This window comes from Indicator indicator, chromosome 41 (assembly GCF_027791375.1).
Source record: "Indicator indicator isolate 239-I01 chromosome 41, UM_Iind_1.1, whole genome shotgun sequence".
Taxonomy (NCBI): domain Eukaryota; kingdom Metazoa; phylum Chordata; class Aves; order Piciformes; family Indicatoridae; genus Indicator; species Indicator indicator.
In genome coordinates this window covers 592,173-618,158 of record NC_072050.1, presented here as the reverse complement: position 1 = coordinate 618,158, position 25,986 = coordinate 592,173, and the positions used below count along the sequence as shown (strand labels likewise).

Below are 25,986 nucleotides of genomic sequence, written 5' to 3'. Positions count from 1 at the left end.
GCTGTGAGCAAATCCACAGGGTCCTGATGATGACCATGGAGCTCCTGCAGGGTCCCCTTGAGGCAGGAGCTGCTCTCTCTGTCCCTGGGGTGCTTGGTTTGGGGTCTTATGACGCCCCCAGATGAGTCCTGAGGACTTTGGGACCTTCAGGTGCCCATTTGTGCTCCAGGTGGGAGCTCTGCCCTGACTCCTTTCTGCCCCCTGGCAGGTGCCCATTGCTCTGTGGTGGCTCTCTGAAGATGTCCAACAGCAACACCACACAGGAGTCTCTGGAGATAATGAAGGAGTCTGAGAAGAAGGTGGTGGAGGAGTCTGTGAACAAAACCAAACATGTCTGCAGGTCACCCAGCAAGGATGAGGTGGAGAAGGATGGGGGGGAGGAGGTCAGCGTGCGCCAGGAGTCCCAGGTGAGGCTGCAGAGGAGCTCAGAGCCTCTCCCCCAGCTCCTGGGGCCTCTGCTGCTGCTTGGCAAACACAGACCAGTTGCTCTCCCTTCTGAAGGGGACCTAAGGCTGTGCTGTCACCTCCCAAGGGACACTGTGCTGTGGTGTTCACAGTCTGCCCTTGGAGCTCCACCTGAGTTCAGACCATGGGAAGGTTCTGAAGCAGTCTGGGCCCAGCTGGGGCCTGGCAGCTCTCCAGACCTCCCTCTGAGAGCTGCTTCCCTCCTGGGCAGGTAGAGCTTTGCTGCAGGGCCTCCTGCAGTGTGCACCCCCCCAGTCAGCTCCTTCCCTTCTCTCTTCTCCACAGAGGCGAACCTCAAGTCATGGCCATGCCAGGAAGAGAGCCAAGGTAGGACCCCTCCTGGTGCCCCCTCCTGGTGCCCCCTCCTGGTGCCCCCTCCTGGCCATTTGAGCTGCATTGTGACCCCAGCCCCAGGCTGCTCTGTGCCCCTCAGGCCTTTCTGCATCTGAGCTCCTGGCATCTCCTGTGCCTGGCTGGCACAGCTCTGTCCTGGTTGTCACCCATGGGAGGCAACCTCCCAAAGAGACCCTGGGGGGCAGGGTTTGGCTGAAGCATTTTCCCTGAGCACTGCAACCCAAAGCCATCAGGCCACAGAGCCATGGAGTCCTCCTGCCTGGAAAAGGCCTGGCTGAAGGGAGGGAAAAAATCATCTGTGGGACTCCCAAGCTTTTGTCTGCTCCTGTTTGCTGCAGGAAGCTGCTTTGAAGTCCTCCTTGATTACCAGTGACTGCAGAAGGGGCTTGATGATGCAGCAGCATGAGCTGAGCTGGGGCTGCTGAGCTGAGGGCCCTGGCTCTAACCCTCTCTTCCTTCTCCAGTCTAATTCAAAGCTCAAACTGGTCAGGAGCTTGGCTGTGTGTGAGGAGTCATCCAGCCCCTTCGTGGATGGGCTGCTGGAGTCCCAGGTAAGCCTGGAATGAGCAAGCTGGGCCTGGCAGCCCTTCCAGGGAGAAATTGTTCCTCATGTCCAACCTGAACCTCCCCTGAGGCAACTTGAGGCCATCTCCTCTCCTTGTATCTCTTGATCCTATGGAGAAGAGCCCAGCCCCCACCTGGCTCCAGCTTCCTCTCAGGTACTTGCAGAGAGCCAGAAGGTCTCCCCTCAGCCTCCTCTTCTTCAGCCTCTTCCCACCACCAGCTCCCTCAGCTGCTCCTCCCCAGCCCTGTCCTCCAGACCCTTCCCCAGCTCTGTTGCCCTTCTCTGGCCCTGCTGCAGCCCTCAATGTCCTTCACTCCTGTTCAGGTTGTGGCCCTTCAGCAGATGTAGGACCACACCTGGCAGTCAGCAGCTTAGTTCTGTAGTGGGAGATTAGAGACCTCAGCTCAGGGGGGCAGGACCTGCCTGCTGTAGGCAGCCCTGAGGCCAGGATGTGCAAACATTTTATCAGCTAGGGGAGAAGGAGGCTTGGGTGCTGAGGGGAGCCAGGCAAGGCAGGGATACACCAGTGACAAATGCTGCTGGGAGCCCCCTCAGAGCCTGCCACTGGTGGGCAGTGGGGCTGCTCTGTCTGCTCTCTGAGGAAATGTCTCCAACCTGTGACCTGAATCTCCCCTGAATCCATGGTCCCTCCCCAGCTGCCAACATCTCCAAGCCATGGCAGCATCCAAGTGCCTGAGCCCAGCCTGCTTTGCTTTCTTGCAGGACATCATTCAGCTGCACGTCAGCTGCCCCTCGGACAAGGAGGAGGAGAAGTCCACAAAGGATGGGGCTGAGAAAGAAGAAAAAGAGAAGAATAAAGAAAAGGCCCCCAGGAAAATGCTGTCTCGAGGTCAGGAGCTGGTTTGAAGAGGACAGGTCCTGTCCTGGCCACCTTGAGGATCCTGCTGGCCAGGAGCAGAGCTGCTCTCTGCTGCTGGCTGGCCAGGAGCAGCTCACCTCTGCAACATCCTTTCTGGAGCAAAGCATGGGGAGGGAGGGAGACGTTTCTCTATCTCCCAAGAGCCCAGGAGCCTTGCAGGCTCTCTGCAGAGCTTAGAGTCCACTGGTGGCTTTGTCACTGTACAGGGGCAAAGCCAAGAAGAGCCACAGTGTGGACCTCTGCTTCCAGTTTGGATTTGACTTCCTGACTCCTGCCATGGGTGGCAGGGGGAGGAGGCTGCAGGGAGCTCAGTACCTGGCACCCTGTGTTAGAAACTGGGCTTGAGCCCAGCTGAGCTGAACCCAGCCTGTGCAGCTTGTACAAGGTGGGCTCAGAGCTGGGCTCAGAGCTGGACTCTTCTTCCTCCCTGAACTCTGCTGAGAGTGAAGCTGAATTCCCTCCGTCAGCAGCCGTGTGGGGACCTCATCATCCTCCTGCCTGGAGGAGCCTCACAGCTCTGCCCTGCAGCCTGCTCTGCTGTGGTGCTTTGCTAATCTGTGCTGCTGCTGCTGCTGTTTCAGATTCCAGCCAGGAGTACACAGACTCCACTGGGATAGACCTGCACGAGTTCCTGGTGAACACTCTGAAAAAAAACCCCCGGTGGGTGCCCAGGCAGCGACTGCCTCCTGCTGCAGGGAGGGCAGAGCTGCTGTGCTGGGCCCTGGGAGTGGGGAGAGTGTTTGTGGGGCTGGGGAGGAGAGGACACTGCAGAAGGTACCTGGAAGTGTGATTTGCTTTGTGGAATTCAGGGAATGCTGCTGAAATGCAACTGAAATGTGGCCTCTGGAGTGGGTGCTGTGTGTGCAGCGTGCCTGGGAGAGCTGCTGGCTGCAGGCCCTCTGGGGCAGGGAGGAGGGTGCCAGTTCCCTGTCTCTGAAGGTGACCTCTCCCTTTCTCTGTCCTTGGCAGGGACAGAATGATGCTGCTGAAGTTGGAACAGGAGATCCTGGAGTTCATTAGTGACAACAAGTAAGTGGGCACGAGGAGGGCAAACCCCCTGAGATTGGCCTCCAGAGCTGGCACTGAAGCCTCAGCGGTGGGCAGGAGGTGTGTGCCCAGCAACAGGGGGTGGTGAGGTGAAGGTTAAGAGCACCCAGGGCAGGAGGGGCTCTCTGGGACACACTGGGTGGGAGTCCTCTTCCCCTCCACCTCCCTGTGTCCCTGCACAAGGATTCTGTGTCACCTCAGCTGGGTGTCAGCTGCTTTAGCTTCACAGCCACTGCCAAGGGGATCAATGCCAGCCTGCTTCTTCTCCTGGTGAGAGAAGCCAGGGGCAGAATTCACATCCTGGAGTAGGAGATAAAATCAGAGTGGGTTTGGTTGAGAAAGACCTTCCAGGTGATCAAACTCAGCCATTAGCCCAGGACTGCCAGGTGGGTTGCTGAGCCATGGCCCTCAGCACCTCCTCTGCCATGGCATCTGCCAGGATCAGAGCAGCTGCAGCAGCACTGCTTGTGGCTCCTGTTCCTGCCCAGGCACCCATAGGAGTGCTTCTGTACAAGCTGCTCCTCCTCCAGGCAGGTCCTCTTTGAGCTGAGCCCCTGGCCCAGCCCCAGCTCTGTCTGGCAAAGCAGTGTAAGGAGCAGCACTTGAGCCATGGCTGACTGGGGCAGATGGCATGGTCTGAGCTGGCATCTCTGGCCTCCACCTCTCTTCTGGTGCCAGCTTCTTGTCGTCTGTTCCAAGGCCTTCAATGCTTTCTCCCCTCAGCAACCAGTTCAAGAAGTTCCCCCAGATGACCTCCTACCACAGGATGCTGCTGCACAGGGTGGCAGCCTACTTTGGCATGGACCACAACGTGGACCAGACTGGCAAGGCTGTGATCATCAACAAGACCAGCAGCACTCGCATGTACGGAGGGCACCTGGGCTGCGTCCCCTCCCCTCCCCCCTTCCCCACACACAGCCCTGCCGTGGCCCAGAGCAGGATGAGCTCCACAGGCAGGGCAGGGCTGGGCCCCCATCCCTTCAGCCCTCAGCAGGTGTTTGCAAAGCCCCTCTGAGCCCTCTGTAGTTCTCAGAGTAGGGCCAGGAGCTCTCAGCCCCCCTCTTGCACACCCCCTGCAAAGCTCTGGTTTTACAAAGGCAGCTCTGGGCCTGGTTTTGGCTCTCTGAGCAGGCCTGGTTCTCCCTGCAGCCCTGAGCAGAGGTTCTCTGAGCACATCAAGGATGAGAAGAGTGCAGACTTCCCACAGAGGTTCATCCTGAAGAGAGATGATGCCAGCATGGACCGAGATGACAACCAGGTAAGGAGTGCCGGGGGGGTCCTGCCTGCTTTCTGAAAGTCAGATGCAGCTTCTGCAAGGTGAGAGCCAAATCTCCCTTCTCTGGGACCCCTGCAGTAACCTCTAACAGGAGCTCCCACCCCACCCAGGCAGCAGCATCCAGATAGATCCTGAAAACCAGATGACCTCCTGTGGGAATGCAGGAGGAATTTGTGTGGATTCTAGGGAAGGGGGTGGGGGAGGGATACTTCTCTGTACCCTGAATGTCTCCTGGTGGCTGGGGCAGGCTTTGAGGTGAAGCCTTTGCTGAGGTCTCTTTGGAAGTGCCCCAGAGCTGAGCGTTGCCAAGCATCCCTCCTGGCCCTCCTGGGGCTGGCAGTGAGTCAAGCTGGGACCTGGCAGTGCTGCTGGAAGGGCTGTGGATGCCCCCTCCCTGCAGGTGTTCAAGGCCAGGGTGGATGGGTGGAACTGGCTGATCTTTGAGGTCTCTTCCATCCCAACCCATTCCACGGATCTCTGGAGATGTCCATCCCTAGATCAGTGCCCAGCAGCTGTGGCAGGGGCAGAGGCTGCGTCACTGTCCATAGCCCACACCCACCTAGAGTGCTGCCTGGGAATGCCAGCAGCTGACTGCTGCCCCTGCTCCTGCAGGCAACTGCTGACCCCTGAGCTGTGTTTGTCCCCTCAGATCAGACTCCCCTTGCAGGATGGGAGAAGGAGCAAATCCATCGAGGAGCGGGAGGAGGAGTACCAGCGGGTCCGGGAGCGCATCTTCGCGCGGGAGGTGAGCTGGGGTCCCCCTGCAGCCCGGGGCAGGAGCTGCCCTTGGCTGTGCTGGGAGGTCAGGTCCTGTCACTGCCTTTTCTCCAAGCTCCCTGCTGCTCCCGGTACCTGCCCTTGAGTTCCAGCTCCCAGCAAAGGGGTTGGTCAGTACCTGAAGGGGAGACCTTCTGGTGGCCTTCCAGTACCTGCAGGAGCCTGCAAGAAAGCCAGGGAGGGACTTCTGACAGGGACTTGGAGTGACAGGACAAGGGGCAATGGCTTTGGGCTGGAGCAGGGGAGATCTTCAAGGACCCTTCCAACCCAAACCATTCCATGACTCTGTGTCTAAGACACTGAGCTAGAGGAGCCACACCTCCACCCCCTCACCCTGCTCCTTCCCCAAACTGCCCCATTTCAGGGACAAAGACGTGTGGGGACAGACAGAGGAGCTGATGCTGCTCCCTGTTGCCCAGCAACATTTTATGTCCAGCTTGGTTATGGCTTCCCTGAGATCTCTGCTCCCTCCGTGGAGCTCCTCCAAGCTGGAGCTGTGGTCCTTGCTCATGTCTGGCTCAGAGAGGCTGCTGTGCTCTGCTGGCTTGAGTGCTGTCTGCCAGCTGGAGGCAGCTCCCCTTGCTGTGCCAAGTGGCAAATGATGGAATCAGGGACAATTCCAAGTGCCAGTTTGCCATAGATCATGTTCAGAGTCCAGCTCCTTGCCTGCTGCCTTGCAGCGTCTTGGGGACAACACCCTCTGCCTTCGCCACGGCTGTGAGAGCTGTGCCTGAGGCCCTGCACTGGTGGTGCTTTGCTCCTCTTTGCTTTGAAATTGCCTGAGTTTGCTTTCCAAGTGACTAAGTCTCCCTTTTCTTCCTTTCGCTTCCCACCTCCATGTCTTTCTCCATGCCTCCAGACTGGCCAGAATGGATATCTGACGGACAGCAGGTGAGTGCTGCCCAGAGACACTGCTGGGAGCTCTCTGAGGAGAACTTCCCATGGACCTGGATGATCTTGAAAGTCCCTTCCAACCCGACCCATTGCATGGTTCTCTGATAACCAGAGCTGGCAAGACCTCCACCAGCCTAGTCTCAAGGCCGTTGACAGGGAGGGCTTTAGCAAGGGGCCAGGCTCTCACCCTGCTGGCACCTTCCAGGCTGGCATCTGGCTAAGGAAGAGGCCAGGAGCCAGCTCCCAGCACAGACCAGGGGAGGTCAGCAGGCTCTGGGGTCTTCAGCGCATACCTGAGAAAGCCAGGAGCCAGGGAAGGCACCCAGAGCGCCGCTGTGCTGTGCCAGGAGCCATCCCTGTCCCTGTGCTGTGACTCCTCTGGTCCCCGCAGGGGCGCCCGGGACAGCCTGAGCCGGGCCGGCAGCAGCCGGCAGAGCAGCACCGAAAGCGAGGCGAAGGCCCTGGAGCCGCGGCCCTGGAGCAGCACCGACTCGGAGGGCTCCGTGCGCAGCCTGCGGCCGCCGGTCACCAAGGCCAGCAGCTTCAGCGGCATCTCCATCCTCACCCGGGGGGACAGCAGCAGCAGCACCAAGGGCAGCGCTGCCAGCAGGACCTCCCGGGCAGGTACCTGCGGCCCCAGCACCTGCCCCTCCCTGCGGGTGTTCAGGGCCAGGCTGGATGAGGCCTGGAGCAGCCTTGGCTGGTGGGAGGGGTCCTTGCCCCGTGGCAGGGGGTTGGAGCTGTTGATCTTCATGGTCCCTTCCAGCCCATTCCATGGATCCTGCGGTTTGAAGGTTCCGACCTCCTCCCCTGGGTCCTATTCCCATTGTGCTCAGGGCTGCACTCGCTCTTATTCCTGCAGCTGCCTCTGGGGCTGATTCAGCAGCTGCTGGGAGCAGCTCTTTGAGGATCTGTCCCAGCCTTGTGCAGAGCAGAGCAGGACAGGGGCTGCTCTTTTCCCTCTTTCTGTATTTTCCCTCCAGGTTTCCCCCTGGGAGCAGGAACCACTTTGCTCTCCAGGCTTTATGTAATGGGAAGTGTTAGAAACATCTTGGGGGAAGACAAAAAAAGTCCAAAGGAGTTTTCTCTTGGGGGTAAAACCAAAACCCAGCCTCCATCCCCTCGTGGTCCTTTGGTGGAGGAGGAAGAGCTGAGGGCTCTGGGGCTCTTTCCCCATCTCAGCCTGTGAGCCCCTGGGCAGCAAAACATCCTCCTTGCAGCATGTGGCTGCTGATCTAAGAGCTCCTCAGCAGAGTGCCTGAAGGTTGGCTGCTGTAATGCAGGAGATCAGAGGCAGGAATTAGTTAAACAGCAGCCACTGGTTCCAGAGCTCCTTTCATTTCTGGAAGAGTGGATTGCAGAGCCCTACCTAGCAGGGTGCCCTGCAGCATCCAGCATGCTCCTTCCTAACCCTTTTCCCTCCCAGAGGAATTGCTTTCAGCCTGCCACCTTCTCTTCCCTCACAGTGACCAACCCTGCCCTGCCTTTCTCTCTTCAAGGTTTGGTTCTAGGTGCCCCAGAAGCCTGCAGCCAATCTGCCTCCTCCCAGCCCAGCCGTGGTCTCCTACCCTGCACAGCCCCACAGCCACAGCCCCTCCAGCAGCCACCACCACAGCCCCAGGGACTCCCACCTGCAGCCCAGCAGCAGCCAGCCATCAGCAACCACCTGATGTCCCAGGTGAGTCCCTGCAGGCTGCCCAGGGCTGGGGCAGCTCCTTGGGCACACAGGTGGGAGGCACAAACAGAGGCAGCCCGTGCCCAGGGGGCCCTGGGCTCACAGCTGCCCACTGAGGGCAGCCAGCACCCACACTTGCTGCCAGCTGGGCAGTGGCAGCCCCTCCAGAGGCTTTGCTGTGGCACATCTCAGCTTGCCAACCTCTCCTGTATCTGCTCAGGCCAGCAGCCCTCCTGGCAAGGGAGCTGTGGCCCTGTGCTGAGTGGCAGGGTCACATTCTGGGACCAGCATAAGCAGCAGCTGGGTTTGAGGTCCCCAGAGCTGAAATCCCAGGCTGGCCCCTGCCAGAGCTGTAACTCTGCCTGGGTGCATTCTGCAGACCCTCCCTGGGTGCTCCCAGGTGATGTTCCCTGGCTCACAGAGCTGGGTGAGGATGGAGCCCTCTGGAGGGCTCTGGAGGGTGCAGTCCTACTTGCTGTGTTCTGCTGCACAGCCCCAGAGCTGCTGGGTTTGGCTGGAGACTGAAGCTACCTCCTGGTCAGTGGGTCCAGGGCTGGGGGGATGTGTGGAAAGTGGCCTCAGCCCCTTCCTGTCCTGTCCCTTCCACAGCCCTGCCCTGTCCACTCTGGGCCTCAGCCTGCCTGGGAATGTTAGAGGGACCCTTCCCGGTGCACCTCCTCACACTTGTGTCCTGCAGCAAAGAACTGTCACAGTGGAGCTCTTCAGGCTGTGGCTGGCCAGGGAGGGTTCTGGATGGTCTCATCCAGGCTCCCTTTCCCAGGAGGTGTTGGGGCAGGTGGTCTTCTGAGGTGCCTGCCAAGCTGGGCTGTTCTGTGGTTCCAAATGTTTGCAGTGGGCTGGAACAGGAGGAGGAAACAAACCTCCAACAGCTGCCAGTGCAGCAGCAGGGACAGCTCCTGGCTGAGGAGGCCAAGGTCTGAGGCTAGCAGGAAGGGTCTGTGTGGAGCTGTGGCATGGCAGGGACAGAGCACAGTGCCCTGGGTGGAAGGTTTGGGGAGCTGGAGGCTTCTGGAGCTTGTGCAGGATCATGATGTGCTGCTGGGGTTTTATTTTCTGCCTTCTACTCTTTGGCTGTTTGATGCTTTAGGTCCTGGAAGATCTTTTTTCATATGTTTGGCTGTTGGTGAAAGGTCTGAAAATGCAGAGTTTGTGTCCCCCCTGCCACCTTCTGCTTCAGAGGTCAAATCAATGAGCAGGAATCCAACCCAGAGCTGGCCATTGGAGGTTCAGTGCCCAAAGCACACTCTGGTGCTTGAGTTGGGCCTGGTCATGAACAGGCAAGCAGCAGGTCCTGGCAGTGACCAAGGGAGAGAGGCCTCTGCAGGAGGCAGGGCTGAGGAGGAGACCTCCACCAACAGGGGAGGCCAGGAAGATCTGCAGAGAGAGCTGCCAGCTGGTGCCACACACAAGTGGGCAGTGGAGTGGGAGAGGCACAGAGGTGGTGCTGGGGGAGGTGACTCTCCTGCTGCTGGTGGCCATGGCTGGCCTGTGTGGAGCTGTGTCACTGTCCCTGCCGGGCAGGAGCTGCTCTGGGGACAAGGCCACCCCTGCCCAAAGCCAGGGGCACCCCCATGCTGCTCCCCCTGCTTCTCAGCCCCTGCACTGCCCCCCACGTGTCTGCAGCTGGCTCACTGGACTAACCTTCTTGTTCCTTCTTTCTCTCCTTCCTCCCTCCCCTCCTCCCCACCCTGTTCCTCCCCAAATCTCTCTCCTCCACTCCCTTCTCTGCTGGTCTTAGCCGGTCCCAGCGCTGCAGCCTGTTCAGTATTCTCCAAGCTCCTGCCCCCAAGTCCTCTTGCCAGTCTCTCCACCCCAGCAGTACAACTTGGTATAAACCCCATCTCCTCTTCTGCACCTTCTCTGTTGTCCTCCTGTGCTGTGTTTGTGTCGTTTGAGCTTTTGCTGGTCAGGTACGGCGTGGCCGCTGCCCTCCCTGGGTCTGGGATTCATGGAGGCTCTGGGGGTCAAGGCAGGGGAGTGCCTGAGGCCTGGAGGAACCCAGGGCTGGGCACTGCTGCGGTGGCTGATGCCAAGCCCAGAGCTCCAGCAGGAGGCCAGGCTGGTGCCCAGCACTGGGGTCCAGGGGCAGTGGCTGCCCTGCCTGTGGTCTCAGGCAGCCCCTCCGTGTTGGCTCTGCCGGGTCGGGAGTGGTGGATCCCTCGGGATGTGGCCTCTGGGCTGGGGCCACCCCTGCCTGTGTGGGGCCCCCCCACGTGTCACCAGTGTCTGCTTGAGCATCCAGGGCCCCCCAGCAGCTCGCATGCCCCTGCCCCTGCCCTGCAGAATGCTCTTTGTCCGTGGCTCGTTCCTGGGGACCTGTCTGGGGCGAGCTCCACGCAGCGCAGGGAGAAGAGTCTGCAGTCTGCTCGGCAGAGCTATGCCCTCTGTGCTGTGTCCCTCATGCTGTGCCCCTGCACCCTCCCCCTTGTGCCCTCTGCAGGCCGAGGAGCTCAGCAACCCCTTTGGGCAGATCAGCCTCAGCCGCCAGGGCTCCACGGAGGCTCCGGACCCTTCCTCGGCCATGTTCCAGTCCTCCCTCATCTCCCAGCACCCTCAGCAGCCAGGATTCATCATGGCACCCCCTGGGCAGCCCATTCCCACCTCCAACTACTCTGCCTCAGGGCACACGGCCCCCACACAGCAGGTGCTGCAGCCCCAGGGCTACATTCAGCCTCCCCAGCAAGTAAGGACAAGCAGAAGGCTTGGGGTGGGGGGACACAGCCCTCAGCCCAGAGCTGAGGCAGGCAGATCAGAACAGCTCCTTGGGAGTGGGTCCTCTCTTTTTCTGTGCCCCTTTGTGATGGGTCACTGCTGGGGGGGGGGCACACAGCCTTTGCCAGGCACAGGATGGTCTCTGCCCCCTTGTCCCTTGAGCAATGGCTGGGCAGGGGCTGGGCTGGGAGGGGCAGGGAGGGGGTGGGCTGGGCAGGGGGCAGGCAGGGGCTGGGCTGGGAGGGGCTGGCAAGGGCTGGGCTGGGCAGGGGGCAGGCAGGGGCTGGGCAGGGGCTGGGCTGGGAGGGCTGGCAAGGGCTGGGCTGGGCAGGGGGCAGGCAGGGGCTGGGCAGGGGCTGGGCTGGGAGGGGCAGGGGGCAGGCAGGGGCTGGGCTGGGCAGGGGGCAGGCAGGGCTGGGCTGGGAGGGGCAGGCAGGGGCTGGGCTGGGAGGGGCTGGAGGGGCTGGGCTGGGCAGGGGGCAGGCAGGGCTGGGCTGGGAGGGGCTGGAGGGGCTGGGCTGGGCAGGGGGCAGGCAGGGCTGGGCTGGGAGGGGCTGGAGGGGCTGGGCTGGGCAGGGGGCAGGCAGGGCTGGGCTGGGAGGGGCAGGCAGGGGGTGAGCTGGGAGGGGCAGGCAGGGCTGGGCTGGGAGGGGCGGGCAGGGGGTGGGCTGGGAGGGGCAGGCAGGGCTGGGCAGGGGGCAGGCAGGGGCTGGGCTGGGCAGGGGGCAGGCAGGGGCTAGGCAGGGCTGGGCTGGGAGGGGCAGGGGGCAGGCAGGGGCTGGGCTGGGCAGGGGGCAGGCAGGGCTGGGCTGGGAGGGGCAGGCAGGGGCTGGGCTGGGAGGGGCTGGAGGGGCTGGGCTGGGCAGGGGGCAGGCAGGGCTGGGCTGGGAGGGGCAGGCAGGGCTGGACAGGGGGCAGGCAGGGCTGGGCTGGGAGGGGCTGGAGGGGCTGGGCTGGGAGGGGCAGGCAGGGCTGGACAGGGGGCAGGCAGGGGCTGGGCTGGGCTGGGCTGGGCTGGGAGGGGCAGGCAGGGCTGGGCAGGGGGCAGGCAGGGCTGGGCTGGGAGGGGTGGGCAGGGGCTGTGCTTCCCGGAGGAGCCAGAGGCAAAGCCCTGGGTGGTTCCCTTCAGCAAGAGCCAGATCTGGCCCTGGGGGAGCAGCTTTCCTGGTGCCCCTCTCTTGCCTTCTCATCTCTCTTTTCCCTCCTGGTGCTGCAGATTCAGGTTTCTTACTACCCTGCTGGGCAGTACTCCAGCTCCAGCCAGCAATATCGATCCCTCAGTCACCCAGCGGCCTACAGCTCCCAGCGCTCCCAGCAGCTGCCCCAGCAGTCCCAGCAGCCTGGTAAGGGGGTAGGGGAGGGGGGAGGGGTCCTGCTTCCCTTCCCTGCCACTCTGGGTGGCTCTTAAGGGTCTCCCATGTGCAGTCTGGGGCCAGGCTGCTGTTGCCTGGCCTCTCTGGCTGGAGAATCCTCTTGGCTCCACTGAGGAAGGTTGAACCTTGGCTGCAGAGGCTGTCTGGAGCCTTTTCTCCTCCCTGAGCAGGCAGTGAGGTGCTGTGAGGGGGAGGTAAAGCCAGGAGCTTCCTCCAGGGCTTTTCACACCTGCACAGGGGAAGTCCTTTTCCCTCTCTAGCAAGAAATGAGGAAGGGCAGGACCTGAGCCCTGATCTGCTCCCCTTGGGGGTAATGCCAGCACTGAAAGCTGTTGCTGATCCTTATAGCCCCTTGGGAGCTGTTTCAGACATTTGGGGCTCCCAATTTCAACATCAAACCTGGGATTTGACTGGACACAAACTGGAGGCTTGGGAGCCCTGCTCAAGGTGGGAGCCCCACGTGGAGCTGCTCCACTGAGGCTCTCTTCCCCCAGGTTTACAGCCAATGATGTCCAACCAGCAGCAGACCTACCAAGGTGTGATGGGGGTGCAGCAGGCACAGCCCCCAGGGCTGCTCACCAGCCAGAGGAGCAGCATGGGGGGGCAGATGCAGAGCGTGCTGGGGGTGCAGCAGGCACAGCCCCCAGGGCTGCTCAGCAACCAGAGGAGTGGGGTGGGGAGCCAGATGCAAGGCCTGATGGTGCAGTACACTCCACTGCCTTCCTACCAGGTAGGCACCAGCTGCTTGCTGCTGAGGGGCTGCTGGGGTGGGGGGTGGGGGCCCTGAGCTGTGCAGGCCATGCCCCAGTCCTGTGCCTGAGTGCTGGAGCCCAGGGTGGAGACTTCTCCACCTGGAGAAGATGCTGCATGCTGGGCAGCCTGGGGGGGCTTGGGTCTGTGTGGGCCATGTCTGGAGGACTGAGTGTGGCTGGAACCTTCCCCTTTATGTTTGCAGCAGAGCTGGGGGGGGGTCTCCTCTTGCCAGGGCACAGTTTGCTGTGGGCTCCTGGCATCTCATGTCCCTTGCAGGGACCTCTCTGGTGTCTCTCTGGGGCCAGCTCCTGCTCTGTGCTGTCATTCCAGGGCCACTTCTTTCCTCCCTTCACAGGTTCCTGTGGGCAATGAGTCCCAGAGTGTGGTCCAGCAGCCCTTCCAGCAGCCTGTGCTGGTGCCAGCCAGCCAGTCTGTTCAGGGGGGGCTTCAGGCTGGGGGGGTCCCCATCTACTACAGTGTCATCCCCCCTGCCCAGCAGAATGGCACCAGGTAAAGCTGCTGCCCCTCTGCCCCTGGGCTTCTGCTGGAGGGGCATCACCTCCTGCCCCTGCAGGGCACTCACTCCTGCAGCTGTGGCCTCACTGCAGCTCTTCTCAGCCATCTCAGCCCCTGGGGAGCTGGTGGCTGCCTGCAGAGCTGGTCAGGCTCTTTGCCCCCATGCCCAGCCCCTCACCAGTGTTCTCTCTGCTTCACAGCCCTTCAGTGGGGTTCCTTCAGCCCCCAGGCTCTGACCAGTATCAGATGCCACAGTCCCCTTCCCCCTGCAGCCCACCACAGATGCAGCAGCAGTATTCAGGTAAGAGGCCTGGGGGCTGGCTCTGCCCAGATCAGCTCAGGCTGTGGTGGGGCTGCAGAGGGCACAGCTGCCAGCTCACAGCCAGCTCCAGCAGATTCTCTGCACTGGGTCTCCTTAGTCCTACCCATCCCACTGGGCACTGGCCAGTGCCTGGCATCTCCTTGCCACCCAGGGCTGGAGCTGCTGTGGGCTGCAGACTCCCTCTGCTGGCACTGTGGCTTGGTGCCACCAGGTCAGCCCCTGGGGAGCACAGGGTGAGAGGAGCATCAGGATTGCTGCAGCCTGGCCCAGCTGGGTCCTGGTGAACAGGTGCAAGAGCTGGGACTGGGGTGCTCAGGCTCTGTGCCTGGCTCTGGGGTTAGGTCCTTTGCCTGAGGTTCTGCTCAGGGGTCACCTCCTTGCTTTCAGTGTGTCCCCTCTGCACTCTGATGCCAGCTGTGGTGCTCAGGGGGGTACTGGGCAGGCAGGAGTGGCAGAGGAAAGGACACAGAGGGGAGGGTGTAGGGCAGAGTGTGAAGCTGCCCAGAGCCTGGGCAATCTCCCTGCTGCTGTCCCTGCCCAGGTGTGAATCCATCAGGCCCTGGCGTGGTGGTGATGCAGCTGAACGTCCCCAACGGCCCCCAGGCCCCCCAGAACACCCCCGTGGTGCAGTGGAGCCACTGCAAGTACTACAGCCTGGAGCAGAGGGGCCAGAAGCCAGGAGACCTCTACAGCCCTGACACCAATGCCCAGGTGGGGCTCAGAGAGGGGACCCCAGCAGCCCTGTAGGGGGGTGGGCTGGGGGATGAGCTCTGCAGCTCCCTGAGCGCAGGCTGGGGTGAGGTGGGGTTGGCTTCTCCCTAGTATGGGAGAGGAAATGGCCTGAAATTGTGCCAGGGGAGGTTGAGGTTGGACATGAGGAACGATTTCTGTCCTGCAAGAGTGGTCAGGGATTGGCACAGGCTGCCCAGGGAGGTGGTGGAGTCCCCATCCCTGGAGGGGTACCAGAACCCTGTGGCCATGGCACCTGGGGCCAGGGTTTGGTGGCCGTGGTGGTGCTGGGTTGATGCTGGACTGGATGCAATTGGAGGCCTTCTCCAACCCAACCAGTTCCATGATGGGGGTGGGCTCCTCTGGAGGTGGGTGTGGGACTGGTGAGAAGCCCTGGGGCTACCTGATGCTCTCCCCCCCCAGGCCAGCACCCAGCTGAGCAGCCCCATCACGTCCCCCACCCAGTCCCCCACGCCCTCGCCTGTCAGCAGCCTCAGCAGCGTCTGCTCGGGGCTGAGCCCCCTGCCTGTCCTCACCCAGTTCCCCCGGCCCATGGGCCCAGCACAAGGTAAGGGCCAGCAGGGGGCTGGGGCTGCTCCAGAGCCTGCTGAGGGCTGCTCCAGAGCCTGCTGAGGGCCCCTCCAATGCTGGGCTGCTCTCGCAGGTGATGGTCGCTACTCCCTGCTGGGCCAGCCGCTGCAGTACAACCTCTCCATCTGTCCCCCACCACTGCTCCACAACCAGCCCAGCTACACTGCACACCAGGTAAAACTGGGCCACCCCCCACACACCCCCTTCACTGTCCTGGCAGCAGAACAAGACCACCCCAGGTCCCCCCGGGCCAGCCCTGCTGCGTGCAGGGCTCAGGAGCGGCTGAGAGGTGGAGCTCAGGCTCTGCCCTCTGCCTGGACTCTCCTTGATGTGGTCACAGCCTGCCCATCCCAGGCTTCTGCCCTCCACTCATGGAGCTGCTGGTGGCACTGCACTCCCCTAGGGCCTGGCACTGGGCTAAAGTTCCATCCTGCTCCCAGCTTTGCCCAGAAGTGTCAGCTCCAAGCCCTTGGAGTGTCCTGGAGCCATGGCTGTGCCCCGGTCTCTACCTCACCCTCAGGCTTCCTCTAGGTCTCTTCATTCCCCTTCCCAACCATGGTCCAGTCAAGTTTGCTTCTGCTCCCCACTCCTGGGGTGCTGTGTGGAGCTGTGAGGCCACAGGGGCTCCTCAGGTGACCCACTGCTGGTTTTCCTCCAGGGGCAGAGTGGAATGAAACATGGAAACCGCAGCAAGAGACAAGCCCTCAAGTCAGCTTCCACTGACCTCGGGACGAGTGATGTAGGCAAGTGGCCTCCAGCTGTTCCCCACTGCCCCCTGACCTCCCTCCCACTGCCCCCTGACCTCCCTCTCCAGCACACTCCAGGGGGTGGTGCAGCAGAGCTGGTCCCAGTCAGCAGCACCAGTTGGGAGGTGGGACAGGGTTCGCTCAGGACCCCCAGAAACTCTGCCTGCACTGAGCAAAGCTTTGGAGGGAGAGTGAGGAGGAACTGTTGGAGTCTGTGCTGAACATCTCCTGATGGGACACTTGGGCCCCATTCCTGCCCCTGTGAGGGCTGAAAGGATGCAGCTGCCAGAAATCCTGGGATTTTAGTCCTCTTTGTCAGCAGAAAGTGAGCTCCCACTCCCACCACTGCCCCCCCCACCAAGTGCCCCTTCTCCCTCATCCTTCCATTTCCCAGTGGGGCCAGGAGCTGCATAACCTTTGCAGAGGGCTTTGGGATATTCCAAGGGTGGAAGTCCCCAGTGGATCACTTCCCTCCAAAGGGGAAGGGTCTCCTTAGGCCTCACCCTGGAGGGTCTCCACTTAGCCATCATGTCGAGAGGCAGGTGGCTGGCTCCTGCCCACAGGGCCTGCTGCTTGGGCATGAGCCAGGCAGCCTGGCAGGGACAGAGCCTTCCCTGGTGCTGGAGGCTTCAGGCTTGTCCCCCATGTCACCTCCACGTTACCAGCAGCTGGTTGCAGAGGGCCCTTTAAGAGCTGCCCCCTCCCTGTGCCTGCCGTGCCCCTTGCATGCCAGGTTAATATTAGCAAAGAATCCAGCCCCAGGCTGAGCCTGCAGCCAGGGCAGGCAGCAGGAGCCTCTGGGTACCACACAGCAGGGGCAGGGAGGCTGGCATGGCACTGGGCACATGAGGGGAGCCTCCTTCTCCCACAGGGGAAAGCACATGGGGCAAGATCACACTGAGGATCCACACACACTGAGGTCCTCTGTGGACCCATGGAAGGACTTGGGCTGGAAGGGACCTGCAGGATCATCCAGCTCCAACCTCTGCCAGGGGCAGGGGCACCTCCTGCTAGCCTAGCTGGCTCTGGACCCCATCCCATGCTGCTGTGTCCCCCCCACGGCCTCCCTGCTGTGTCCCCCCCACGGCCTCCCTGCTGTGTCCCCCCCACGGCCACTGCTGTGTCCCCCCCACAGCCTCTCTGCTGTGTCCCCCCCACAGCCTCCCTGCTGTGTCCCCACCACGGCCCCTCTGGTGTCTCCGCAGTGCTGGGCCGGGTGCTGGAGGTCACCGACCTGCCCGAGGGCATCACACGGACAGAGGCTGACAAACTCTTCACGCAGCTGGCCATGGCCGGCGCCAAGATCCAGTGGCTCAAAGAGACTCAGGGGCGGCGAGGGGACGGCGGCGGCGGCGGCAGCGGCGGGGGGGACAGCCCCGGGACGGCGGAGAACGGGCGGCACGGCGACCTGGCGGCGCTGTACACGGTGGTCGCGGTGTTCCCCAGCCCCCTGGCCGCCCAGGACGCCTCCCTGCGCCTCAACAGCGCCCCCAGCCGGTTCCGCCTGCGCGTGGCCAAGCGGAGCCTCGACCTGCGCGTGCTGGAGCGCGCGAGCTCCCAGTAGGGCCCCGGGGGGGGGCTGCGGCTACCTCCCCCCCCCCCCTTCTCCATCCCCCCCATCTCCCTCCCCTCCCTCTCTTTGGTTTTAATTCCTTCACCCCCTCCCCCCTCCCCTCCTGGCTGTATTTATATGGACAGAATGAAGAGACAAAGGAGGACAAAAAAAACAAAAACAGCAGCAAACAACAAAACCAAACAAAAACAGAAAAAGGAATTTTTTTTTTATTATTATTATTATTGTTATTATTTGGGGAGGGAGGGGGGGGGGGAGTGGTGGTGGCCCCTCCCCCCTCCCCGAGCCCGGTGTCTGTCGCTGTGCTGAGCACTGTGTTGAGCTGCACATACAGCTGCTGGTTGCTGTGGTCACTGCACACTTTATTTAATCTGTTATTTGGGGGGGGGCTGGGGAGACTTTTTTTTGGGGGGGGGGTGTTATTTGATTTTTGGGGGCAAGAGGAAGGGAAGTTTTTAAATATAAACCCCAAACTTGGCCATCACTTCTCATGCTGCTTTCCAGTTCTCTGCCAGTATTGGTGCCAGGGCTCTCAGTGCTGCCTCTTGGGGGGAAGGTGGCAGCTAAGGAGACAAAGGGACACCCACAGGGAGTCCTGCCCAGCTCCTGCCCCCATGCTTGGCATGCAGGAGGGCTGCAAGCTGGGCAAAGCTGGGAGCTGAGACTGGGAGAGGAGCTCAGAGCACCTTGGCCTGGGGTCCCTGCCCCTCACTGCAGCCTTTTTGCCCAGCTGCTGGTTCCACACATCTGGGCAGTGGCACAAAGTGGGCATGGGCTGCCCCCCTGCCAGGAAGCAGCAGGTTCCTCCTGGGCAGATGGTGCAGGTCTCCCTGTGTGCCCTGCATGTGAAGGGTGGGGCTGGCACTGCCCTCACCATGGCATTGCACACAGCAGCTGGAACCTCTTGCAGTGTCTGGATGCCACCTTCAAGAGCTGGTGCCAAGTAAAGAGGTAAGAGCTGCCTGAAAGGGGGGTGGGTTCCAACCTCCTGCCCCACTGCCACCTACAGCCTGGCAGGGATGCAGCTGCAGGGACTCTGTCACTGAGGTGCCCTCATCCAGCTCCCACCTGGCACCCAGTGCAGGCTGGAGAACAGAGCGGGGCTGTCTGCCAGAGGAGAGGGTCCAGGGCAGCCCTGAGAGCTGCCCATGGGAGACCCTCACTCCTCCCTGCTCCCCTCCCAGCTGCAGGGGCCTCAGGTGGCACAGCAAAGGAGACCTGAAGGCTGCAGCACTCAGTGTACCCCATGCCAGGCATGGGGGGAGGTGGGTCCTTGGGCACAACCAACAACCCCTAATGCAAATAGCCAGTGGCTCCTGTGCCCCCTCTGCTCTGCTCCTGTCCCCTCTGCTCTGCTCCTGTCCCCTCTGCTCCTGTGCCCCCCTCTGCTCTGCTCCTGTCCCCTCAGCTCTGCTCCTGTCCCCTCAGCTCTGCTCCTGTCCCCTCTGCTCCTGTCCCCTCTGCTCCTGTGCCCCCCTCTGCTCTGCTCCTGTCCCCTCTGCTCCTGTCCCCTCTGCTCCTGTGCCCCCCTCTGCTCTGCTCCTGTGGCCCCCCCGCTCCTGTGCCCCCCCCTGCTCCTGTGCCCCCCCTGCTCCTGTGCCCCCCCTGCTCCTGTGCCCCCGCCTGCCCCCCTGCTCCTGTGCCCCCTCTGCTCCGCTCCTGCGCCCCCTCTGCTCTGCTCCTGCGCCCCCTGCTCTGCTCCTGTGCCCTCTGCTCTGCTCCTGCGCCCCCTCTGCTCTGCTCCTGCGCCCCCTCTGCTCTGCTCCTGTGCCCTCTGCTCTGCTCCTGTGCCCTCTGCTATGCTCCTGTGCCCCCCTCTGCTCCTGCCCCCTCTGCTCTGCTCCTGCTCCCTCTGCTCTGCTCCTGCGCCGCCTCTGCTCTGCTCCTGCGCCGCCTCTGCTCCTGCGCCCCCTCTGCTCCTGTGCCCCCTCTGCTCCTGCGCCCCCTCTGCTCCTGCGCCCGCGTCCCCTCTGCTCCTGCGCCCCCTCTGCTCCTGTGCCCCCTCTGCTCCTGTGCCCGCGTCCCCTCTGCTCCTGCGCCCCCTCTGCTCCTGCGCCCCCTCTGCTCCTGTGCCCGCGTCCCCTCTGCTCCTGCGCCCCCTCTGCTCCTGCACCCCCTCTGCTCCTGCGCCCCCTCTGCTCCTGCACCTGCTCCTGCGCCCCCTCTGCTCTGCTCCTGTGCCCCCCACTGCTCCTGTGCCCCCCTCTGCTCCTGTGCCCCCCTCTGCTCCTGTGCCCCCCTCTGCTCCGCTCCTGTGCCCCCTCTGTTCCTGTGCCCCCCTCTGCTCCTGTGCCCCCCTCTGCTCCTGTGCCCCCCTCTGCTCCTGTTCCTCCCTCTGCTCCTGTCCCCCCCCAGCCTGCCCTCCAGGCTCGCCCATGGGCTCCAATTTCTCGTCGTCAGCCTCCGCCAGCGCTCAGCTGTTGTCCCCCCCTGGGCTGTCACTCTGCCACTCTGTCACTCCCTCTCTCCACGGCACTTGGGGGCAGCTGCCCCCCTCCCCACACGCCCAGCACAGAGATCTGGGGGCTCTACAGCCAGCTGGGCCACCACACCCCAACTTCAGCCGCCCTTGGAGAGCTTTTCCATCGCGGGAGGAGAGCTCCAGACGCAGCCTGAGTGAGTTTCCCTGCGTAGCTCCCCCCCGACCCTGACACTGCCCTCCCCGGGCCCCTGCTGCACCCACACTGCTGGACCCCAGGGTCCTCCACTACCCCCCGGCCCAGGACTCCCTGCTCCCCATCACTGCTCCCCTGAGGGTCATCCTGGTTGGTTTCCATGGGGGGGACCCCATGGGGGGGTCACCATCAGCAGCAGTGTCCGGGTGGGGCTGTGGGGCTGGCTGATGGCCAGAGGTGGCATCAGGCAGGTTTTAGGGGATGCCAGAGCAGCCCCTGTCCCCCGGTGGCACAGAGCTCCTGTGCAGAAGGCAGCAGGGCTGTGTGGGGATGCCAGAGGGTGCCATAGCCACACTTGTCCTCGGGGCCAGGAGTGGCACCGTTTGCAGTTAATGGTGAGAGGGAGATGTCCAGACAGGGCTGGGCACCTGCAGGTAGCCCAGGAGCTGGCCCACGGTGCTTGGCACCACATCCAACAGCAGTGCTGTGCCAACTGGGCTTGAGCAGCCCAGGCACAGCAGGTGCCCAGGCACTCACCAGTAGCAGGACTGCTCCTCACTGGGGCAGGACTGGCCCTTCCTGGGACAGGAGCTGCAGGCACGGTGGCAGAAGGTGGTGCTGCCAGGGCAGAGCTGGGTGATGGCTCAGGAGATGCGTCCAGCAAGGCCTGTCCTCTCCTGTGCCCACTGGGCACCTGCAAGTGGCAGCAGCCCCAGGCAAAGTGACTTCTCTCTTTTGCCCTCCCAGCATGACCGAGAAGGAAGTGCCAGAGCCGCCAGCTTCACCTGCTTCAGGTGGGAAACCCAAGAGCCGGGTAAGTGGGTGCCCAGCGGGCAGCATGGGCGGGCGAGGGCAGCCACCCACCCTGCCTCGGCTGCAGGAGTCCTTGTAGGGCCAGGGATGCTGGGCACTGAGTGGGTATTTCCCAGCCTGGCTCTTCCCCAGGCTGCCCACATCCTTGTGGTGCCCAGGAGTCACCGTTTCTACCTCCTGGGGCCAGGAGAAGGCTTCCTGTTCCCAGAGCATCTCTGTCCCATGGTGCCTGAGGTTTCCAGGGGAAGGGTCTCCAGGTCAGAGTGAGGGGGCAGGGAGCCAGGCAGCAGCTGCTGTGCCTGCCCTGTGCCATGCATCCTCTTCTGCCCCAGCAGCTGCAGAAGCTGAAGGAAATCTTCCAGCGGAAGCCCAAGGAGGAGACGGCGCCGGAGCCACAGCCCAACGGGGAGCTGGTCAGCCCCTCGGGGGGCCCCATCTTCTACATCTATGAGGAGGAGGAGGAGGAGGAAGAGGAGGAGGAAGCTGAGCCCCCTCCTGAGCCCCAGAAGCTGGTCAATGACAAACCTCACAAGCTCAAGGATCACTACTTCAAGAAGCCCAAATTCTGTGATGTCTGTGCCCGGATGATCGTCCGTGAGTCCTGGGGGGCTGGGGGTCAGGGTCAGGGCTGGTGAGGGCTGGGGACCAGGGGCAGGGTGAGGGCTGGGGGCCAGGGCTGGTGAGGGCTGTGGCCAGGGCTGGTGAGGGCTGGGGGTCAGGGCTGGTGAGGGCTGGGGGCCAGGGCAGGTGAGGGCTGTAGGGCAGGGCTGGTGAGGGCTGGGGACCAGGGCTGGTGAGGGCTGGGGGTCAGGGCTGGTGAGGGCTGGGGGCCAGGGCAGGTGAGGGCTGTGGCCAGGGCTGGTGAGGGCTGGGGGCCAGGGCTGGTGAGGGCTGGGGGTCAGGGCTGGTGAGGGCTGGGGGCCAGGGCAGGTGAGGGCTGTAGGGCAGGGCTGGTGAGGGCTGGGGGCCAGGGCAGGTGAGGGCTGGGGGCCAGGGCAGGTGAGGGCTGGGGGCCAGGGCTGGTGAGGGCTGGGGGCCAGGGCAAGTGAGGGCTGTGGCCCAGCCAGCCCCACAGCCACAGTGCCACATTGCTGCTCCTCTCCACCCTCCTCACCCCCTCCTGGCACCTCCAGTCAACAACAAATTTGGCCTGAGGTGCAAGAACTGCAAGACCAACATCCACCACCACTGCCAGTCCTACGTGGAGATGCAGCGCTGCTTCGGCAAGATCGTGAGTGTGCCCCCAGCCCCCTGCCCTCAGCCTGCCCCTTGGGCACCTTCTGGCAGGGAGCAGCCCAGCTTGGTCCTTGTGGGCATGCCCCAGGTGCCATGCTCCAGGTGCTGCGACCCTGCCACTCTTCCTGGCTCTGAGGAGGACCCCAAGGCATCACCACTGCTGAATGGTCGCCCTCTGGGCACACTCAGCTATCACAGGAGGACCCTTGGGTGCTGGGGGGTGGTCAGTGATGCTCTGCCCCCCCCTCTCCTGGCAGCCCCCAGGCTTCCGCCGGGCATACAGCTCCCCCCTCTACAGCGACCAGCAGTGTGCAGGCAGCAAGGACCTGCTCTGTAAGTGCTGCCCGCAGGCCGGGGGGGGCCCCAGCTCCTGCTGCCCTGCAGCTGAACCCCTCCCTCAGCATCCCTGTGCCCCAGCAGCAGGCAGCAGGAGCGACCCTGTGTTTGAGACCCTGCGGACAGGAGTCATCATGGCCAATAAAGAGCGCAAGAAAGGGCAGGACGACAAGAAAAACGTGAGTGTGGGCTTGGCAGGGGGCCTGGCACCCCCACCCACACCCCCACCCACACCCCCTGCCCACTCTGCACGCCCTGACAGCTCTCTGCCTCCAGCCTTTGGCTGCAATGATGGACGAGGAGCCAGAGTCTGGGAAGCCGGAAGGAGGCAAGGCTGAGGGTGGTGAGTGCAGGGACACGCAGCGGGGATGGGGAACTGAGCTCCAGCCACCAGCCTGGCACAAGGAGGGAGCCTGCTGAGGAGACTGGATGGGGGGGGACCCACCAGGCTGGGGGTTGCCCTGCAGAAAGGGAGTCTCCCGTTCAGGTCTCCACCTTGGGGCTCTCTCTGCTTCCCCTTGTTGACCTGGGGCAGAAGAGGTCCCTGGGAGGAGCACCAGGAGATGTGACCTCCCTCCCCTCATCTGCAGGCACCTCTGAAGGGGACAAAAAGACTGAGAAGAGTCCAGCAGATGACAAGGTAGCTACCACCCACACCCTGCACCCCAAGGTGTTGGAGCAGGGTGGGCAGAGGCTGCAGAGACCTCCCTGCTGGGCTCCTCAGGGTTGTCCTCAGCCTCTCTGGGCCCTGAACCCCTCTCTCCCCCAACCCAGAGCAAGAAGCTGCAGCCAGGCTTCCCCCAGTCCCACTACTTTGTGGCTCTCTACCGCTTCAAAGCCCTGGAGAAGGATGACTTGGACTTCCCGTAGGTGCCCAGCCATGAGTGGGCACAGGGGTGAGGAGGGGAGTGGCCAGTGGGGAGCAGGAGAAGTCTTCACTTCAGCAATGAGGCTCTCAGGGCCAGGAGGGGTGAAGGAAGGAGGGAGGAAGGGAGGGCAGGAGTTAGAGCCATGCTGGTGCTGCTCTGGGACTTCTCTGCCTTCCTCAGCAGGCTGCACATCAAACTGGGGCCACAGCTCCTCCTGAGCCACCCCTCCCAGCTCCCAGGTTTTGGGCACAAGCCTCATCCCCAGGGTTGCTGGTCATGAGGTTCCATGGTCTTGGTGTGGTTCCACCGGTTTCTTGCACCCCACACTGGAGGCTGAGGACTTTGTCCTCCATGGGCTTTGCATTTCCCAACCCACCCTGGACGGAGGGCTGGAGGAGCTGGGGCTGGGGGGAGAGCAATTCTCCAGCCAGGGTTTCCCATGGGGGGAGGGTCCCTCACACTGAGCCCTTCTCTTCACTCACAGGCCAGGGGAGAAGATCACGGTGGTGGATGACTCCAATGAGGAGTGGTGGCGGGTAAGGCTGCTGTCCCCCGGGGCACAGAGGGCACAGGGGCAGGGGAGAGGTCAACCAAAGGGCACTCAGTGCAGGGACAGCCCCCTGTGTCCTCAGCCGAGCACCACCTGCAGGCCCTCTCATCAGCAGGGGTGGTGCAGATGGGCTCCAGCCTCCCCCTGGTGCCCATCCACTGCCTTCTTTCAGGGGAAGATCGGTGAGAAAGTTGGCTACTTCCCCCCCAACTTCATCATCCGGGTGCGGGCGGGCGAGAGGGTGCACAAGGTCACCAGGTCCTTCGTGGGCAACAAGGAGATTGGGCAGATCACACTCAAGAAGGACCAGGTGAGGTCCTGGCCCCAGCCCTGCTGCTCCAGCCCTCACCTCCCTCTCTGCCCCAGCCTCCTCCCACGGCCCCATCCCAGCCCCCCCCAACTCCCTGCCTGGGGGTTCCCCTGCTCTGGGGGGGTCCCAGGAGCCTCACTCGCCCCCCCTCTTGCCCCCAGATCGTGGTGCAGAAGGGTGAGGAGGTGAATGGCTACGTCAAGGTCTACACCGGACGCAAAGTTGGACTCTTCCCAGTGGACTTCCTGCAGGAGATCTGAGTGGGGCAGCGTCCGAGGGTCCCTGCAGCCTGGGGGGGCACAGATGCACCCTGGCTGCAGGATGCTGCCAGGGCTGGGGATGGGCACCCCTGTCTCCCAGGCCTGCAGCAATGTGGTCTCTGGTGAGGACCGAGGACTGTGGAGGTGCAGCTCAGGCTCTTTCCCTCGTGGGGTTTTTGGTGCCTTCAGAGACATTGGGTGCAAGGACGGGGCACCTCCAGACTCGCTTTGGAGGCCACCCAGCCCCTCCCTTGCCAGAGGTGGTGGCTGTCAGGTGCCTCAGGGGGGGGTCAGCATGGTCCTGCCTGGCTGTTTTGTGTGACTCTGTGCTTGGCAATACAGCTCTGCTCCCCCCACCTGCGACCCCTGCTTTGCATTCTCGGGGTGGGGGTGCCACTATGGGGGGCTGCTGGTGGCCTCCTCTGCTGTGGCCTGGGCCAGGAGGCTGCCCACTGCTTGCACACAGACACAAACCACCCCAGCCCAGGGGAGGTTCAGGTTGCACATGAGGAACAATTTCTGCCCCCTGAGGGGTGTCCAGGCCTGGCCCAGGCTGCCCAGGGCAGTGATGGAGTCTCCATCCCTGGAGGGGTTTCCAGGCCCTAGAGCTGTGGTGCTGAGGGCTATGGGTTGGTGGTGCTGGGGTGAGGGCTGGACCTGATGATGTCCAAGGTCTCTTCCATCCCAAACTCCTGTATGAGTCCATGACACCCCCCCACACAATGCAAGTCCCAGGACCCCTGTGCGACTCCCCACAGCCGAGCCGTTGATGTCCCAGCTGGGACCCCACGCCGGAGGCCACCCCGCCTGGCCAAGCGCTGGCACAGGGCCCGGCACAGCCCGAATAGGGACCGCAGGCGACAGGTGACAGGAGCGGGGACAGGACGAGTCCTTGGGACGCCAGCACCGAACAGGTGCCCGGGAGCGGACTGTGGCCGCCCGTGACGTCCCGGGGCCGTGACGCCAGCGGTTACCATAGCGACGGGAGGGGCGGGGGGGGGTGGTGGTACTGGTCACTATGACAACAGGCAGCGGTGGGACGGGGGCCACCCAGTACCAGCGGGGAGGGTCGCGGCGGGACCCGGGTGACGGGGGCTCGGTCTCGGCTCCAGGGGCGCTGCTCTAGTTCTGCCGCCAGGGGGCGCTGCTGGCGCGCAGAGCGCCCTCGCCGTATACAAATCTATGTAAATAACATGCGGGTGATATGGCGCCCTCTGGCGGGCGGCTCGGAGCATGGCGCACGCTGACGCTGAGCTCCCCCCTCCCCGTCCCCAGGACTCGCCGCCACCCACCCGGGGGTCGCTTCTTGTCCGTGTTCCGTCACCCCTGCTCCGAAGCCCGCTGCTTGCTGAGCCTCGTCCTTGTCACTCGCTGTCACTGCCATGAATATTCATGGCCAGGTCCTCCTGGGGAGGGAGATTCAAGGACGAAGCCCCCCGACACCGGCCACAGCTGCCACCGGGAAGGCGTCGTGATGCTGCCGGTCCCGCTGCTCCACAGCCCCCACCGCCGGGACTGCCCTGGGGAGACACCGGCAGGGGTCTGGGGGGTGCCTCTGTTGCTCCCCATGGTCCCCAGCTGCGGGGGAAGCCGGGGTGGAGGCTACGGGGCTGGTTCTGCTCTGGTCCCACCTTCCTCCACTCACTGAGCCGTACTGGGGCTGCTGGTGCCCGGGAGTGGCACACGGATGGAGGCACCCCCAGGGGGCTTCCTGCCAGCTCCTGGGGG

General features: G+C 63.1%; 2 protein-coding genes across 9 annotated transcripts; both read left to right on the top strand.

The window, feature by feature from the left end:
• The first annotated feature begins 239 nt into the window (after positions 1–239).
• R3HDM2 (R3H domain containing 2) lies at positions 240–17,260 on the top strand. 7 transcript variants are annotated; one of them, XM_054397132.1, is made up of 24 exons: positions 240–407; positions 751–792; positions 1,284–1,370; positions 2,108–2,234; positions 2,846–2,924; positions 3,234–3,293; positions 4,035–4,175; positions 4,461–4,569; positions 5,237–5,332; positions 6,224–6,255; positions 6,650–6,882; positions 7,758–7,936; positions 9,693–9,782; positions 10,395–10,637; positions 11,883–12,009; positions 12,534–12,642; positions 12,721–12,769; positions 13,148–13,302; positions 13,509–13,609; positions 14,172–14,341; positions 14,783–14,927; positions 15,024–15,124; positions 15,609–15,693; positions 16,902–17,260. In XM_054397132.1, the coding sequence occupies exons 1-24, from the start codon at positions 240–242 to the stop codon at positions 17,258–17,260; spliced, it is 3,087 nt and encodes a 1,028-aa protein (XP_054253107.1). The 7 variants fall into 7 exon arrangements, with proteins under 7 accessions (XP_054253107.1, XP_054253106.1, XP_054253110.1 ...); XM_054397131.1 differs by having other exon boundaries at positions 721–792; XM_054397135.1 differs by lacking the exon at positions 5,237–5,332.
• A 3,372-nt stretch (positions 17,261–20,632) lies between these two features.
• On the top strand, positions 20,633–24,585 carry STAC3 (SH3 and cysteine rich domain 3). 2 transcript variants are annotated; one of them, XM_054397095.1, is made up of 11 exons: positions 20,633–20,698; positions 21,033–21,291; positions 21,831–21,928; positions 22,191–22,270; positions 22,361–22,448; positions 22,546–22,612; positions 22,860–22,909; positions 23,044–23,135; positions 23,623–23,674; positions 23,861–23,998; positions 24,160–24,585. In XM_054397095.1, exons 1-11 carry the CDS (start codon positions 20,633–20,635, stop codon positions 24,256–24,258), a joined length of 1,089 nt encoding a protein of 362 aa, XP_054253070.1. In that variant the 3' UTR covers positions 24,259–24,585. The 2 variants fall into 2 exon arrangements, with proteins under 2 accessions (XP_054253070.1, XP_054253071.1); XM_054397096.1 differs by lacking the exon at positions 20,633–20,698 and having other exon boundaries at positions 21,263–21,291; positions 22,191–22,266; positions 22,354–22,448.
• The last annotated feature ends 1,401 nt before the right edge of the window (positions 24,586–25,986 follow it).